This window comes from Amblyomma maculatum, chromosome 9 (genome assembly GCF_055883805.1).
Source record: "Amblyomma maculatum isolate TAMU_Amacu chromosome 9, ASM5588380v1, whole genome shotgun sequence".
In the NCBI taxonomy this organism is placed as follows: Eukaryota; Metazoa; Arthropoda; class Arachnida; order Ixodida; family Ixodidae; genus Amblyomma; species Amblyomma maculatum.
In genome coordinates this window covers 68521144-68533999 of record NC_139352.1, presented here as the reverse complement: position 1 = coordinate 68533999, position 12856 = coordinate 68521144, and the positions used below count along the sequence as shown (strand labels likewise).

The 12856-nt window shown below is 43.0% G+C and overlaps 1 protein-coding gene across 1 annotated transcript in view; it reads left to right on the top strand.

Annotated features, from left to right (window-relative positions):
* Positions 1–68: 68 nt before the first annotated feature.
* Positions 69–12856, top strand: part of LOC146179315 (5-hydroxytryptamine receptor 3A-like) — a 16337-nt gene continuing 3549 nt past the window's right edge. Inside the window, exons 1-7 of the mRNA XM_084579865.1 lie at positions 69–188; positions 2265–2422; positions 3880–3924; positions 5540–5649; positions 8234–8366; positions 9948–10096; positions 11228–11454. Coding sequence (XP_084435991.1) covers positions 125–188; positions 2265–2422; positions 3880–3924; positions 5540–5649; positions 8234–8366; positions 9948–10096; positions 11228–11454 — 886 coding nt within the window. The 5' untranslated portion in view covers positions 69–124. The remainder of the gene's footprint in view (positions 189–2264; positions 2423–3879; positions 3925–5539; positions 5650–8233; positions 8367–9947; positions 10097–11227; positions 11455–12856) is intronic.

Genomic DNA, 12856 nt, shown 5'->3' with positions numbered 1-12856 from the left:
AACGAGGGTAACGAGGCACGGATTTCCCACTACGCCCCCTTGCGTGGACAATGTCTCTCTCTTTCTTGTCCGGACTGCAACTGAGTGAGAGCTGACTGCCGCTCTTCGCAGCCCTGCATCTCCAATGAGTTGCACGCGGTTGATCGTATCGTGCCTACTCTCTTCATTCATCACAGTAGCCCGAAGCGGTGAGCGGATTACTTTACTCCTAAACGCATTTGTTACACACATTTAGTGCCATGACGTTTGAAATTGCTGCGTATATCGAGAAAAGAAATTAACAACCAATCTTAGTAAACTCAAGTGTAAAGTTTGATTGGAAACCCAATTACTCTGTCCGAGTCGGCATGACATTAGTGTTATTCCTTATCACAGTGTGGATAAGAAACAGATGCAAATGAGGCCTTACGCGGACCGATACCCTCCGGAAATGTTGGGCTTCATGTACTTCATGGTACTAAAAGACTGAATCCAAAGGCGACGTACTCACATTCCAGAAATCAGCCGGTTGACGAGAATGCCAGTTACCCAATTACCAACCCTCTGAATCTAGAATCTGGCGTTGTCTATACTTTGTGACGATGATAATAAATGCTAGGGTACTGATTTACCTAACCTAGCACCCTTTCTCCGCTCACCATAAAAAGATTGGAAATAAGAAAGAGATGTTTAGAAGAACCCTTCAGGGTGGAGTAGGTTTCGAACAAAGGAGTAATAGCGCATTAGCGCCTTTCAAAGCGCCGCCATATGGCTGGAAAGGAAAACATAATGTAGAAAGCCTTTCTTCCTTCTTTTCTTGTAGCTCTTCTCTTCTACAGAGCATATTGCGTTTGTGTGTACTTGTTAAATTTTCACTTCTGTCTTTGTTTCCTTTGTTTGCGTTGTCGACGACATCGGCATCTCAGGACGCCACTCCTAGACATGCGAGACTGAAATAACTTGCACATGGCCCTACGGGTCTTTTTATGGGGTCTGTGCCTAACTAACCGAGCAAGAAAGTTATGTACACGTCATACTCATTGCGACGTCTGGCAGACAAACATCGCGCGATTTCGTGGAATCTCGTGAACACATTGCGCGAACAAATCTCGCGGACGCGAGATTTTCACCACGAGCCTAGAAAAGCGTTCGATTTAAAATTATGGTGACAAATAAGCTCCGCCTTTAAGTGCATAACGCGATAGCGTAGGCTACCAGCCCACATATAAGGCCCCGTTTTAAGCAAGCCGTATGAACTTGCTTGTGTGACGTAGGGGTAACGTGAAGCAACGGTCTTGGCAAGCTGATTCTCATATCACCCTCCCTTATGAAAGGAGACGCCTGAGTGGGCAGCTCCTGCGAAGCATAACGTCAGGTAACCCTACCTCCAGCCAGTGCGCAGCCATATCAGCGGTCACCTAACTGGCTGCCAGCGCCATGCTGGTGATTTATCGCTCACAACGCCAAGGCGAAGGCTGGCGCCACTGCCGCCGGAGTTTCGTTTAACGGGGTCTTTAACGCTTTCTCGTTAAAAAGAAACACGAAGTTCTGTGAAAGACATACAGCTGCCTATCGTATCCGTACGGCGGTACGTAGAGCGTGGCTTTTTCACTTCTTGGTTTCGCGTATTAATAATAATCATCATCATCAGCCTGATTATACCCACTGCAGGGCGAAGGCCTCTCCCATATTTCTCCACTTAACCCGGTTCTGTGCTAGCTGCATCCACTTGACCCCTGCGAACTTCTTAATCTCATCCGCCCACCTAACTTTCTGCCGCCCCCTGCTACGCTTTCCTTCCCATGGAATCCAGTTTGTTACCCTCAGCGACCATCGGTTATCCACTCTTCGCACCACATGTCCTGCCCATGTCCATTTCTTCTTCTTAATTTCTACTAGAATGTAGGTAACTTGAGTTATTTCTCTCACCCACTCTGCACGCTTCCTATCTCTTAATGTTACCCCTACCATTTTTCGTTTCATAGCCCTCTGGGTTGTCCTCAACTTATGTAGAACTCTCTTGGTTAGCCTCCACGTTTCAGCCCCTTAGGTGAGTACAGGCAGGTAAACTGAACCAGGCCGTAATGATATTAAAACACAAGCAAACACCCGCATCTCATGACTTCACGATGACTGCCTTGAGGCGTGGTTGTGGCTGGAGCTTTTGCTGGCATTGTGAGATTTGTATTTAACAACATCGAGAAGGTTACATTAACAGGTGCACGAAAGACACGAAGAGGTGCAACGTTTCGAACAGTCCATTTTCCATCTAAATGTTTGTGCAGGTGAGCTGGAGTCCAGTGGCTACGTTCCGCCAGTTCAGGAGATACGGAGACGTATTTTACAGGAGAGCGGATACGACCCTTCCACGCGACCTGTGAACGACAGCTCGAAACCCACTCTCGTGCACGTGGTGATTCCATTCTCGGAAGTCAACTATGTTGTGAGTGCATCCTTGCTGGGCTTACTCTGATGCGGATTTCATCTCGAACTATCTTTACTGAGCCTGATCTTAATTTCATGGAGGAATGTACAGCAAACGATATTCAGTCTTCAAATTCCTATTGCATACAAAAGCGCTATTTGTAACTTCTCGGCCCTGTATCCGAATTTAAAATAACAGAATTTCCACTTGTTCAACACGTTATCAAAAGTACTTTGGTCTTCTCATAGTGGCATGCATCCATTTAATTCTTTCGCGAATCTGTTTTATATACACTTTGTAGAAAGAAATAAAACTTTCTGGATATTTTTGCAATCCCACTTCAGACACTTACACTTTAAGCCATTATACGAGCATGCGCATTCTAGCAGAACTCGGGTGTCGGCAAAATTTCTGCCAACTCCTTTCTCTGCTCCACACCGGATCCCACACATAGCTGTGTACCGGCGGTTTTCGTGCCCTGTCTAAAAATTTGTGTATTTTTTGTTTCCAAGAATTCCAAGGATGGTTACCATGCTCGCTTAATTATAAATTTGAGCCGAGCTATTCATGCGTTTTTGCAATATATCGAGGCAAAGAATTTGAGAGATGCTTGTATGTATATAGCCAGTTGTAATGAAAGAGCACTGAACACAAGAGGGGGGGAGAAGGAAGGGACTAAGTTCTCAAGTCGAGCCAACGTTTCGACGAGTGGACTTGCCTTAGTCTGAGCAGCGCGATCATCCCTGGTAGGGATTTAAATACGCTTTTGCTTCCAAAGAAGAAAAGCTAAGGAGAAGGGAAGGAGGAGGGTGGGGGAGGGGGAGAAGGAAGTAGGTTGAGGAGTGAAAAAATTGTTTCTTCGGTATGTATTGCTCAGCCTAGAGGCGGTGATCCTGTGGCCTGAAAAATAAAATAAAAAGCGTCAGATGCAGGAAAAACTACAATGCGGGATGGATAATTATAGTCAGCACCGAAAGCAGGTTTGGTGCGGACACACTTTTCTTGAACGGGGATACGCATTCTAAAGGGTCCTGATAAAGAATCCAGTTGTAAAGCACTCTTTATCTTCTTTCTCCTCTTCTGATAAATCCTCTTTGGTTTGTGGTTGCACCGGCAACTGCGCCAGCGGCTGTGCGACTTACCACCTGTTCCTACCACTAATGTTCGGCGAATGTTTTCTTTCATTGGTTTCTGTCTTGTGCGTCTACACGTTAACATGTGCATGCTCCCAGGATCAAATGATGTTGTGAAGGAGATTATAAGAAGGAGATTAGAAATAGATTGCACTTGGAGATTAGAAACAGATGGCACTTTCCAGCTGAAAGTGAAGTCATTCTTACAAGGCATTTCTCCAAAAGTAATCCTGTGTTTTGCTCTTTGTTTATATGGGACAAAATGTAATTTCTACTCAGTCTTCTTCGACAACGTTATCAAGTGATTCGAGGAGACGTTTTTTTTTTCCTTAACTCACGCAGGAACTTGCGGACGAGTGGTTCACTGTTGCCCTCTATTTCTGCAAGGTAAGCTAATTTTCGCTGCTACAAACCAATCGAGTGTGGTGGCTACAAGTAAACCAGAGATAACAATTCCATGGTCCACGTTCATCAGTGGGTCTACCTTTTTGTTTTTTTCTCGGATTAGCATCAGCCATCTATTGACTTAAACTTATCGCTTATATAATTCCGTCTATGTTTATATAAGACACGCTATTTGCTTCCTTAATTGAAGTTTATTGTTGTTCGGGTGGAAAGTTAGGCTAGTCGGTTGCTCACTATATTTATTTAAGACTACCGATTTAAGTGGTACCCGAGACATAGAAATAAGAAACATTGGCGCATTTATTTTTTTTTATATATATATTTCCTGGTGCCCATCGGAAGTATGTATGGATTATTGGACATGCAAAATCTACACAAAGAAAAATTTTATAGTCACGCTGGCCATTGCAGAGGCATGGGTTGCTCCGTTGGCAACCGTGCACAGCCTGTATGCGCAATTGAGGATGACCCCCGAACATTCGTTTAGATTCGCCTTGGTATTCTCCGCAAGCTTGGCGCCGAGTTATTCTTCCATTCTTTATTCATTTATTTACAAATACTGCTAATTCCATTCGGGATTGTTGCAGAGGACCATTCGTAGGTACACGAGAAGCGTATATGCAGCCTGTTAGGAATACACAATGACATGACCGTAATAAAATCTGCATAAAATGCAACACTGGTAAGGAATATTTACAAATGAAAACCAGATATGAAGCAGCTGTTCCTGATAACGTGCATAGATGGAATTATGCAGGCATTATGACATAATTCTCATCTATGCACGTTATTGCTCTTTCCTAACCCACTACCCTAACCCCAATTTTCCCCAATAAATATCAACCAATCAATCAATGACACTACACTAAGAAAAATCATGAACTTATTGTTATCGTATGTATGCGTGTAAGATTAGGAGTAACAGAACCTGACGGGCGACGTACTGGCAGAACATGAGAATAAACGAACCTTTTTTGCTAATAAGATGAAGATATTTCCACTGCGACTGCAAACTTAGTAAATGAATATAAATTAGTTACAAATGGACTCAAGTTATTTCATTCGATCTCTTGGGGCTAATGGAAGAATGAGTGTTTGAAGCAGTCAGAGGCTTTTGCCATAGGTTGCACGCCTACTACGGAAACTAATATATTTCATGCTTAAAATACATATGATGTAATAACCTGGCACCTTCTCAGGTATATGCATAAGTTAATTCGCACCACGCAGATTAGCACCTTTACCGCTCATCCGTGAGGTTACGTTACATTGTCATTCTCTCCAAAACGGTATAGCAATCAGTCTGTTTCGGTAAGGACGCCACGAGTCTGAATGTCATGAAGGAAAATTTTATAATTCCTGTTTTTGCGTCGCAAAATGCGAGGTTTCCAGAAAAAGCCTGCATAAAATCTAACTGGGAGCAGTAATTGTGCTGAGTTGTTGTCGCTATCTATATAACGTGGCATTTATTTCTAACCGGAAGTGGAGCTAGTCTGTACTAATGGCGAGATAAATGACGACAATTACGATAACATAAAAAATGGTGTTAAGCTACCAACCTTGATGATGATAATGATGGTGCACGTATAAACTGCAGTTCTGGGAAGACTATCGGTTGAAATGGAACGAGGAGGACTTCAACGGAACGAACCGGACTTTAGGTTCCACGGATGAGATATGGTGGCCGCGCGTCGACGTTGTGAACGCGTAAGCACAACACTCTTTTTTACACGCCTTTCTATTCACTTATACAGCATAGACAATTTCGTTATTTCTAACACTCAGCGATGCACATCGAAGCTTTCTATGCTGGTTAATTGTGCAGTGAGGCGCCTATTGCGAACATGATATCGGCCAATATTTAAACGATAAATGGCTAAAATGACTTAACAGCGCTATTTCGCATTTTATGGGGCGAAGTTATCTTGCGAAATCTGAAGACGTCAGCACTGAGGCTAAGCTCTGCTTTTATATCGTCTTAATCGGCAATAAAAATCAAAATATGTAAAGTGAAAAAAAAATATGGCGAGCATTTAATATCCGTCTTTTAGGGTATATGACATAATATAGCGCAGGCAACTAGTGCCTCGCTTTAACCAAGTCGTATGAATGTGCCTACGTGGCCTATAGGGTAACGTGTCAAACTCTAAATGCAGGGGTCCTGGCAGGTTGATTCTGATAAAAATTACGAGGAACTTTAGCGACTAAAGTAGTGAAAGGCGAAAGCCTGAGTGCCGCATTCTGCTGCGCAACTGACACTAATTAGTAATAATTAATTAGTTCAGTAACACTAATTAGTATTTGGGTGTGGAATTAATTACTTAAGTAACTAATTCATAAATTATTCGATTAGGTATCAATTCATAATTTTTTTCATAATTAGTAGTTGCTCATTGATTGAAAATGGCCATATAAGGCACGCATTCGCACATACTGTTGTGGTGCTCTGTGATTGGTCAAGACCTTTATAACGTCCTCCCGCCTCGGCCAATGAGAACGCCGCAAAAGTGGGACACATTTGTCCACGACAGCATGAGCCATTAAAGGCTTTCGCCTTAATACCCCCCGTGGAAAGAGAGGCTTGAGTTGGCAGCTCGTACCAAACGCAACCAAACGTTCCTGCTACCATCTGCCAACGTCATGCTCAGTGGTTTTCCAATCACAACGCCGACGCCAGCTTTTCCCCTACACGGGTCCTTTAACGCTTTCGCGTTAATAGGCATAGAGCACTGCCGCGATGGCTCAATGGACAGACGGAGGACCAAGGTTCGATCCCAATCACAGCAGCCGCGTTTTTATGGAAGACAGTCGAAATGCCCCATATACTTTGCGATGTCAGTGCAAGCTAAAGAACTCCAGGTGGTCGTTATTATTCGGATAACTTCTCTGAACCATCCCACATAGTTTCAGTTACTTTGAGCGGTTCAATCGATGTAGTACAAGTTTAATTTCAGTAGTAATTGCATGTTACGTGACGCCATTTAATATTTTATGTCATGGTGAGAAAGCAGGTTTTCATAGTTATTTTTGAAGCTTCGATATTTCTAACCACATAATCGATTAAGAAAATTTCAAAATTGAGCTAACCTTCGATGTTAACTAACTTCCATATCGAATGATAATTTCGTCGCTTAAAATCTAAAATAAGACCGCTGATTGGTTCATCTTCATTATTTATCGTCTTCTTATTGAACAGTATCATGTACATGATGCCAGCCTAGGTCTATATAATGCACCTGCACAGACCGCATTGCCATATTTCTCACAAGGTTATAAAAATAATCTATGGTCAAGAATGCATCTTGTATACGTGCAAGCCTAACTTGGTGACGTTCGTGTTTGTGTGTGTATCTGGAGCGTTTCTGAAAGATTATAACGACTTAATGAGCGTAATTGATTATTGTAGCAACATTTCCGCCAACTAAGTCATCAGGAACAGCATCCAACTCATCCAGCCGTCTACTCCCCTTTTCTATGGCCGCCTAGTTAAAAAACCAAACTACTGAGCCTCGGAACTAAAATAACTCCAGATAACTACTCGGAATAATATCTATATAAAAATTTAAAACCCAACACCTTGGACATATCTGCAAAAAGCTACGCATGTGAGCTGCAGTGACCGAGTTTTATTTAGTCTTTCTTCCTCAAGTAACTGGTGCGCTTTGATAATATTAATGCATACTCAAGTAATAAATGTGCGATTTAAGCTTCGCACGGATGGCGGATTATATATCAGGAATGAGAGTCAGAACAACCACTCGGACATAAAATAATAACCAAATCCATGAAATGATTACTTAACAAGTTTTGATTGGACTTCACGAATGTCTTTGTCACGGACTCTTGATGGGCTGCGAACATTGCGACGTTTTTTTTTTGTCCCGCTTTTGCGGTGGCTCTGATTGGCCGTGGCGGGATGGCGGCATAGAGGTTTCGACCAATCACAGAGCGCCACCACAGTATGCGCGAATGCGTTGCCTTATATGTCCTTATGTCAATCAATGTTCAAATACTAATTAATAGCTGATTACTTAATTAATTGCTAATTAGATAATCCCTAATCATTGCTTAATGAAGTAACTTAATGTTAACTAACACTGACTCATTATTAAATAATTGATTCATTACCTAACATATGCCTAACTAATCAATTAATGAATAAATAATTAATTAGTAATTATTACAATTGCGTAGCATAATGCGGAACTCAGGCTTTCGCCTTTCACTACTTTAGTCGCTAAAGGCCCTTGTAATATATTTTTAGTTCTTTCACTTTGTTTTAATCTTTCAGGAGAGGAGGAGACGTCGACATACTGCAGGACAAGATAATGGTGTACAGTAACGGACGCGCATGGTCCTGCGACGCCATGAAGGTCACGACGCCTTGTAGCACCGACTTGAGCGGCTTTCCAAACGATAAGCAGGTATAAACATGAAAACGTACAGCATAAATACGCGTAGTTATACGGCACACCAGCACAGCAATTGCACTGCACACTGGAATTTCTGGAACTTGGCTCCATCGCCACAAGCTTAACACAATCGCGGAAGCCTTGGACGGGGAACTCTTGGAACCGACGGGATATCCTCTACATAAAAACGTGGGCATTGATGAAGCCTCACCGGAGAATAGTTAATTGCCTTATTTCCTTAAAATTTAGGGGGACACTTAATATCCGGCGTTAAGGGCATGAAGCGATAGTGTTTTACAATCACGGATAATGTATTCCATTATTTATCTTTGTATACTTTTTACCGTTATTTTTGTTTAAATTTTTCCTGCACCGATATTTAGCCTCAGCAAACATTGGTTTTCCATTCGGAGCAGTTTTACATCTTTGAATTGATTTTTTTATTTATAATTGATTCAATCAATAATTGATCAATTACACACTCTAAATTTGGTTAATTAGCAACATCAAGCATTGGCTTTTAATTACGAGCCTTTGACACCTTTGAACCCCTCTTTTTTCAATTCTTAATTTTTCAAACATTGCAATTATTTATAATTCAGTTATGCGCTCTAAATCTCCTAGATAAGCAACTTAAAGCATTGGATTGCCATTATGAGCATTTTAACGCCTTTGAACCCCCTCTTCTCAGTTTTTCATTGCTGTGCTGTGAGATGTCAGTGCACGTTTAGGAACCATAGATGGTCGGAACTTCCAGAGCCTTCCACTACGGCGTCCCTCATAGCCTGAGTCATTTTGAGACGTTAAACCCCATGAATCAAACCAACCCAAAACATTTAACGTATTCAAAAGAAGAAAGTTGTCGGCGCGAGAATGCAGTGCATGTGCACTGTTTGCCTCCGAGTGTGGTAGGTGGTAATCGAAAGAGGTGACGCGCCCTCGACCCATCCGAAACGGCCGTTACAGGTTAATTCCAGATAGTGTATCGACAGATAGTGGATAAGTCATGATATTATGAGTTTCGATGTTGCATTGATAACAATAAGCAGCTGGCGCGTTGTATTGCTCAGTGTGCTCTCTTTGACCGAGGTAGCAGCCTGCGCAGTGTACGCTCGTTTGGTTGTCTCTCGGCATTTTTAACTAGATAGCGTTAAATGCCCCATTCACCAGAACAGCCGGCGTTGACGCTGTGAGCTAGAAAATTAGAACAGTTCAACGCTGCTGAACGGAATATTTAGCGACAGCATTAGCTGCGGGTGACTGAGCATTCTTTTTCTTCTTCTTCTCCTTCTTCATCTTCTTCCTCCTCTTTTTTTTCTTCTTCTTCTTCTTCTTCTTCTTCTTCTTCTTCTTCTTCTTCTTCTTCTTCTTCTTCTTCTTCTTCTTCTTCTTCTTCTTCTTCTTCTTCTTCTTCTTCTTCTTCTTCTTCTTCTTCTTCTTCTTCTTCTTCTTCTTCTTCTTCTTCTTTTTTCACTCGCAATGCTGACGCCATATTTTCCTAGAGCGGGCCCTTTAACGCATTCCCTTAATAGCGGTTACGTGGTATAAAGGCAGCGCTCGCTTTTCGCCATGTATCCTCCTTGCTTTGCGCAGGCTTGCAGCTTTCGCGTGGCGTCCAGCGCCTACAGTGACAGCGAGGTCAAGGTGGTAGGCTATGCCGAGTGGGGAAGCCCAAAGGAAAATGCCAGCTCCGAGTGGATCCTCGACGAAATATCCTTCGCCAACCACACGGAGCTCAGCAGGTGATTTCTAACTGCCACTGTTGACTATTTCACAGCACTATTACTCTTTTCTTTCTCCCTTCATTTTGATCGTGCATGTTAAGGTACCACTACCTCGAGTTTGTTTTAGATGCTTCCCGAGCACCTCAGACAATTCTCCTTCCTGCCGATGCATTTCGCCAGCGTTTGGGAACGTCCTTTAATTTTTAAATCAATCTTTACCAATGCTGATTTCGGCAAACATCAAACACTTCGTCAGCCTATTCGAGGTGTATGGTGTACAAAAAGGCTTTACACCATGCCTCATCGCCAAGGAAGGAGGCAGTGCGGCCGGCCGACAGTAGCAGGCACCTTCGTGTAAAAGTTTAAAATGAATTCTTCAGGAGGTGGAAAGTAGTCAGCAGTGCTTTAATGCGGCTGGTATCGTCTCTAACACCGGCTTCATCACAATAGCAAATGTAATTTTCAGTCAGTTCAGTTTTTCTTTTTTGCTTCGTGTCGTCGCAAAGTACAGGTGACCAGAGAACAAAAATACATAAATATAGCAGGAACAGGACACACGCTAGTGTAGTGTGGGTCCTACCGGCTCTCATATCTCCTAACATGTTTTTTTTTTCTTATGCACTAGGTCCCTCTCAATAAAGTATTAAACTATCCCATTTGTAATACTGGTGCAAAGTACAAATTATGTCTAGTACGCACGCATGAAATGAAAAACTCCGGACTATCTGAATCTTGGCCTTTCTATAAACTACTATGTGCCTTTATAACCCGTGCATCCTGGTCCCCATAGAAAATCTCAGTTCATATGCAGCTTAGCCTCTATGACTTTACGGTTGTTCCTTTAGGGTTAAGTAAAGTCTTTCTCAGAAGTATAGAGCCCTGGGGCTCTGTTTCTTAGCCACTTCTTGCGGCTTGTAATGCATTTCCAGTGTTCAGAATTTCTTAATAGTAGGAAGCTTTTTGGTCCTACCCTCATCAAATGGAAGGAGCTCCACTAAAGCTAAAACAGCGCTACTACACGGCTCAGAAGCAGACTCATGGTGTCTATACTTTTGACAAAGGCTGTACGTATGACCCACCTCTTTCGCATCACTGGACACGGCAGCTGTTCTTTTTGTTTACTGATACCATGATGTGCTCACTGAACAGGGCGTTCGTGGATGTGATCTTCCACCTGCGGAGGTTGGGCTTCAGGCATCACTTCACCGTCACTGTTCCGGCTGTCGCCTCGGCTCTAGTCATGCTGGCCGCGTTCTGGATGCCACCGGATTCGGAGCGCAGACTGACCGTTGCCTGCCTGAACTTCTTGTTCCTTGCTGTCATGCTCGGAAAAGTAGCGGAGCTAATGGAAGACTCCTTGACGATCCCCAAAATAAGTACGTCAACAACTGTCGTTGCTTGACTCTGTTGAAGCGCGACGGCACCAATTGTGCCGTCTTTCTTTAAATTCTGGATGGGAAGCTCTGGATGGGAAGCTCTGGATGGGAAGCTCTGTGTTATCGAGGCTTGCCAGAGAGGCGACAACTAGGAGTAGGTTTCCTTGTCAATAAATATATAGCGGGTAATATAGATGAATTCTATGGTATTAATGAGAGGGTTGCAGGCATCGTAATTAGGCTTAATAAGCGGTATAAACTGAAGGTTGTATACAGGCCTGTGCACCTACATGTAGTTATGATGACCAGGCAGTTGAAAGCTTCTATGAAGATGTAGAGTCGGCAATGCGAGAAGTAAAGACGCAGTATACTGTACTAATGGGCGACTTCAATGCCAAGGTAGGGAAAAAACAGGCAGGAGACAAGGCAGTAGGTGACTATGGCATTGGTTCTAGGAATAGCAGGGGGGAGTTATTAGTTGAGTTTGCAGAGCGCAATAACTTACGAATCATGAATACCTTCTTCAGCAAACGGAAGAACCGGAAATGGACATGGAAAAGTCCTAACGGAGAGACTAAAAATGAAATCGACTTCATAATGTGTTCAACCCCCGCCATTATGCAAGATGTAGAGGTAATCGGGAAAGTGCGATGCAGTGACCAGAGGATGGTGAGGTCCCGAATTAGCCTAAATCTGAAGAAGGAACGCAGCATATTAGTAAGAAAGAAACCCATCAACGAATTAGCGGTGAGGGGGAGGGCAGAAGAGTTCAGGATCTCGCTACAGAATAGGTTTTCAGCTTCAACTGAGGATGGCGACATTACCCTAGAGGCAAGGAACAATAATTTCAGAGATATCATTACTGAGTGCGCGGTAGAAGTAGGCGGTAGGATAGTTAGAGAGGATACCGGTAAGCTGTCTAAGGAAACGAAAGATTTGATTAAGAAACGCCAGAGTATGAAAGCTTCCAATCCAACAGACCAGATCGAATTGGCCGAGATATCAAAGCTAATCAATAAGCGCAAGGTGGCCGATATAAGAAAGTATAACATGGAAAAAATTGAGCATGCTGCAAAGAACGGGGGAAGCCTTAAAGCGGTAAAGAAGAAATTGGGCATAGGCAAAAACCAAATGTATGCGATAAGGGACAAAGCGGGCAACGTCCTCACTAATATGGAAAAGATAGTCAAAGTAGCCGAGGAGTTCTATACAGATCTCTACAGTAGCCAAAGTAGTCAGGACCGTAATGAGATTGGCGGTAGGGAAAAACAGTCAGACGTTCCACCAGTGACGAAGGACGAGGTCAAGAAAGCACTAGAAACTATGAAAAGGGGGGAATCAGCTGGAGAGGATCAGATAACTACAGATTTGCTGAAGGACGGGGGGGATATCGTGCTAGAAA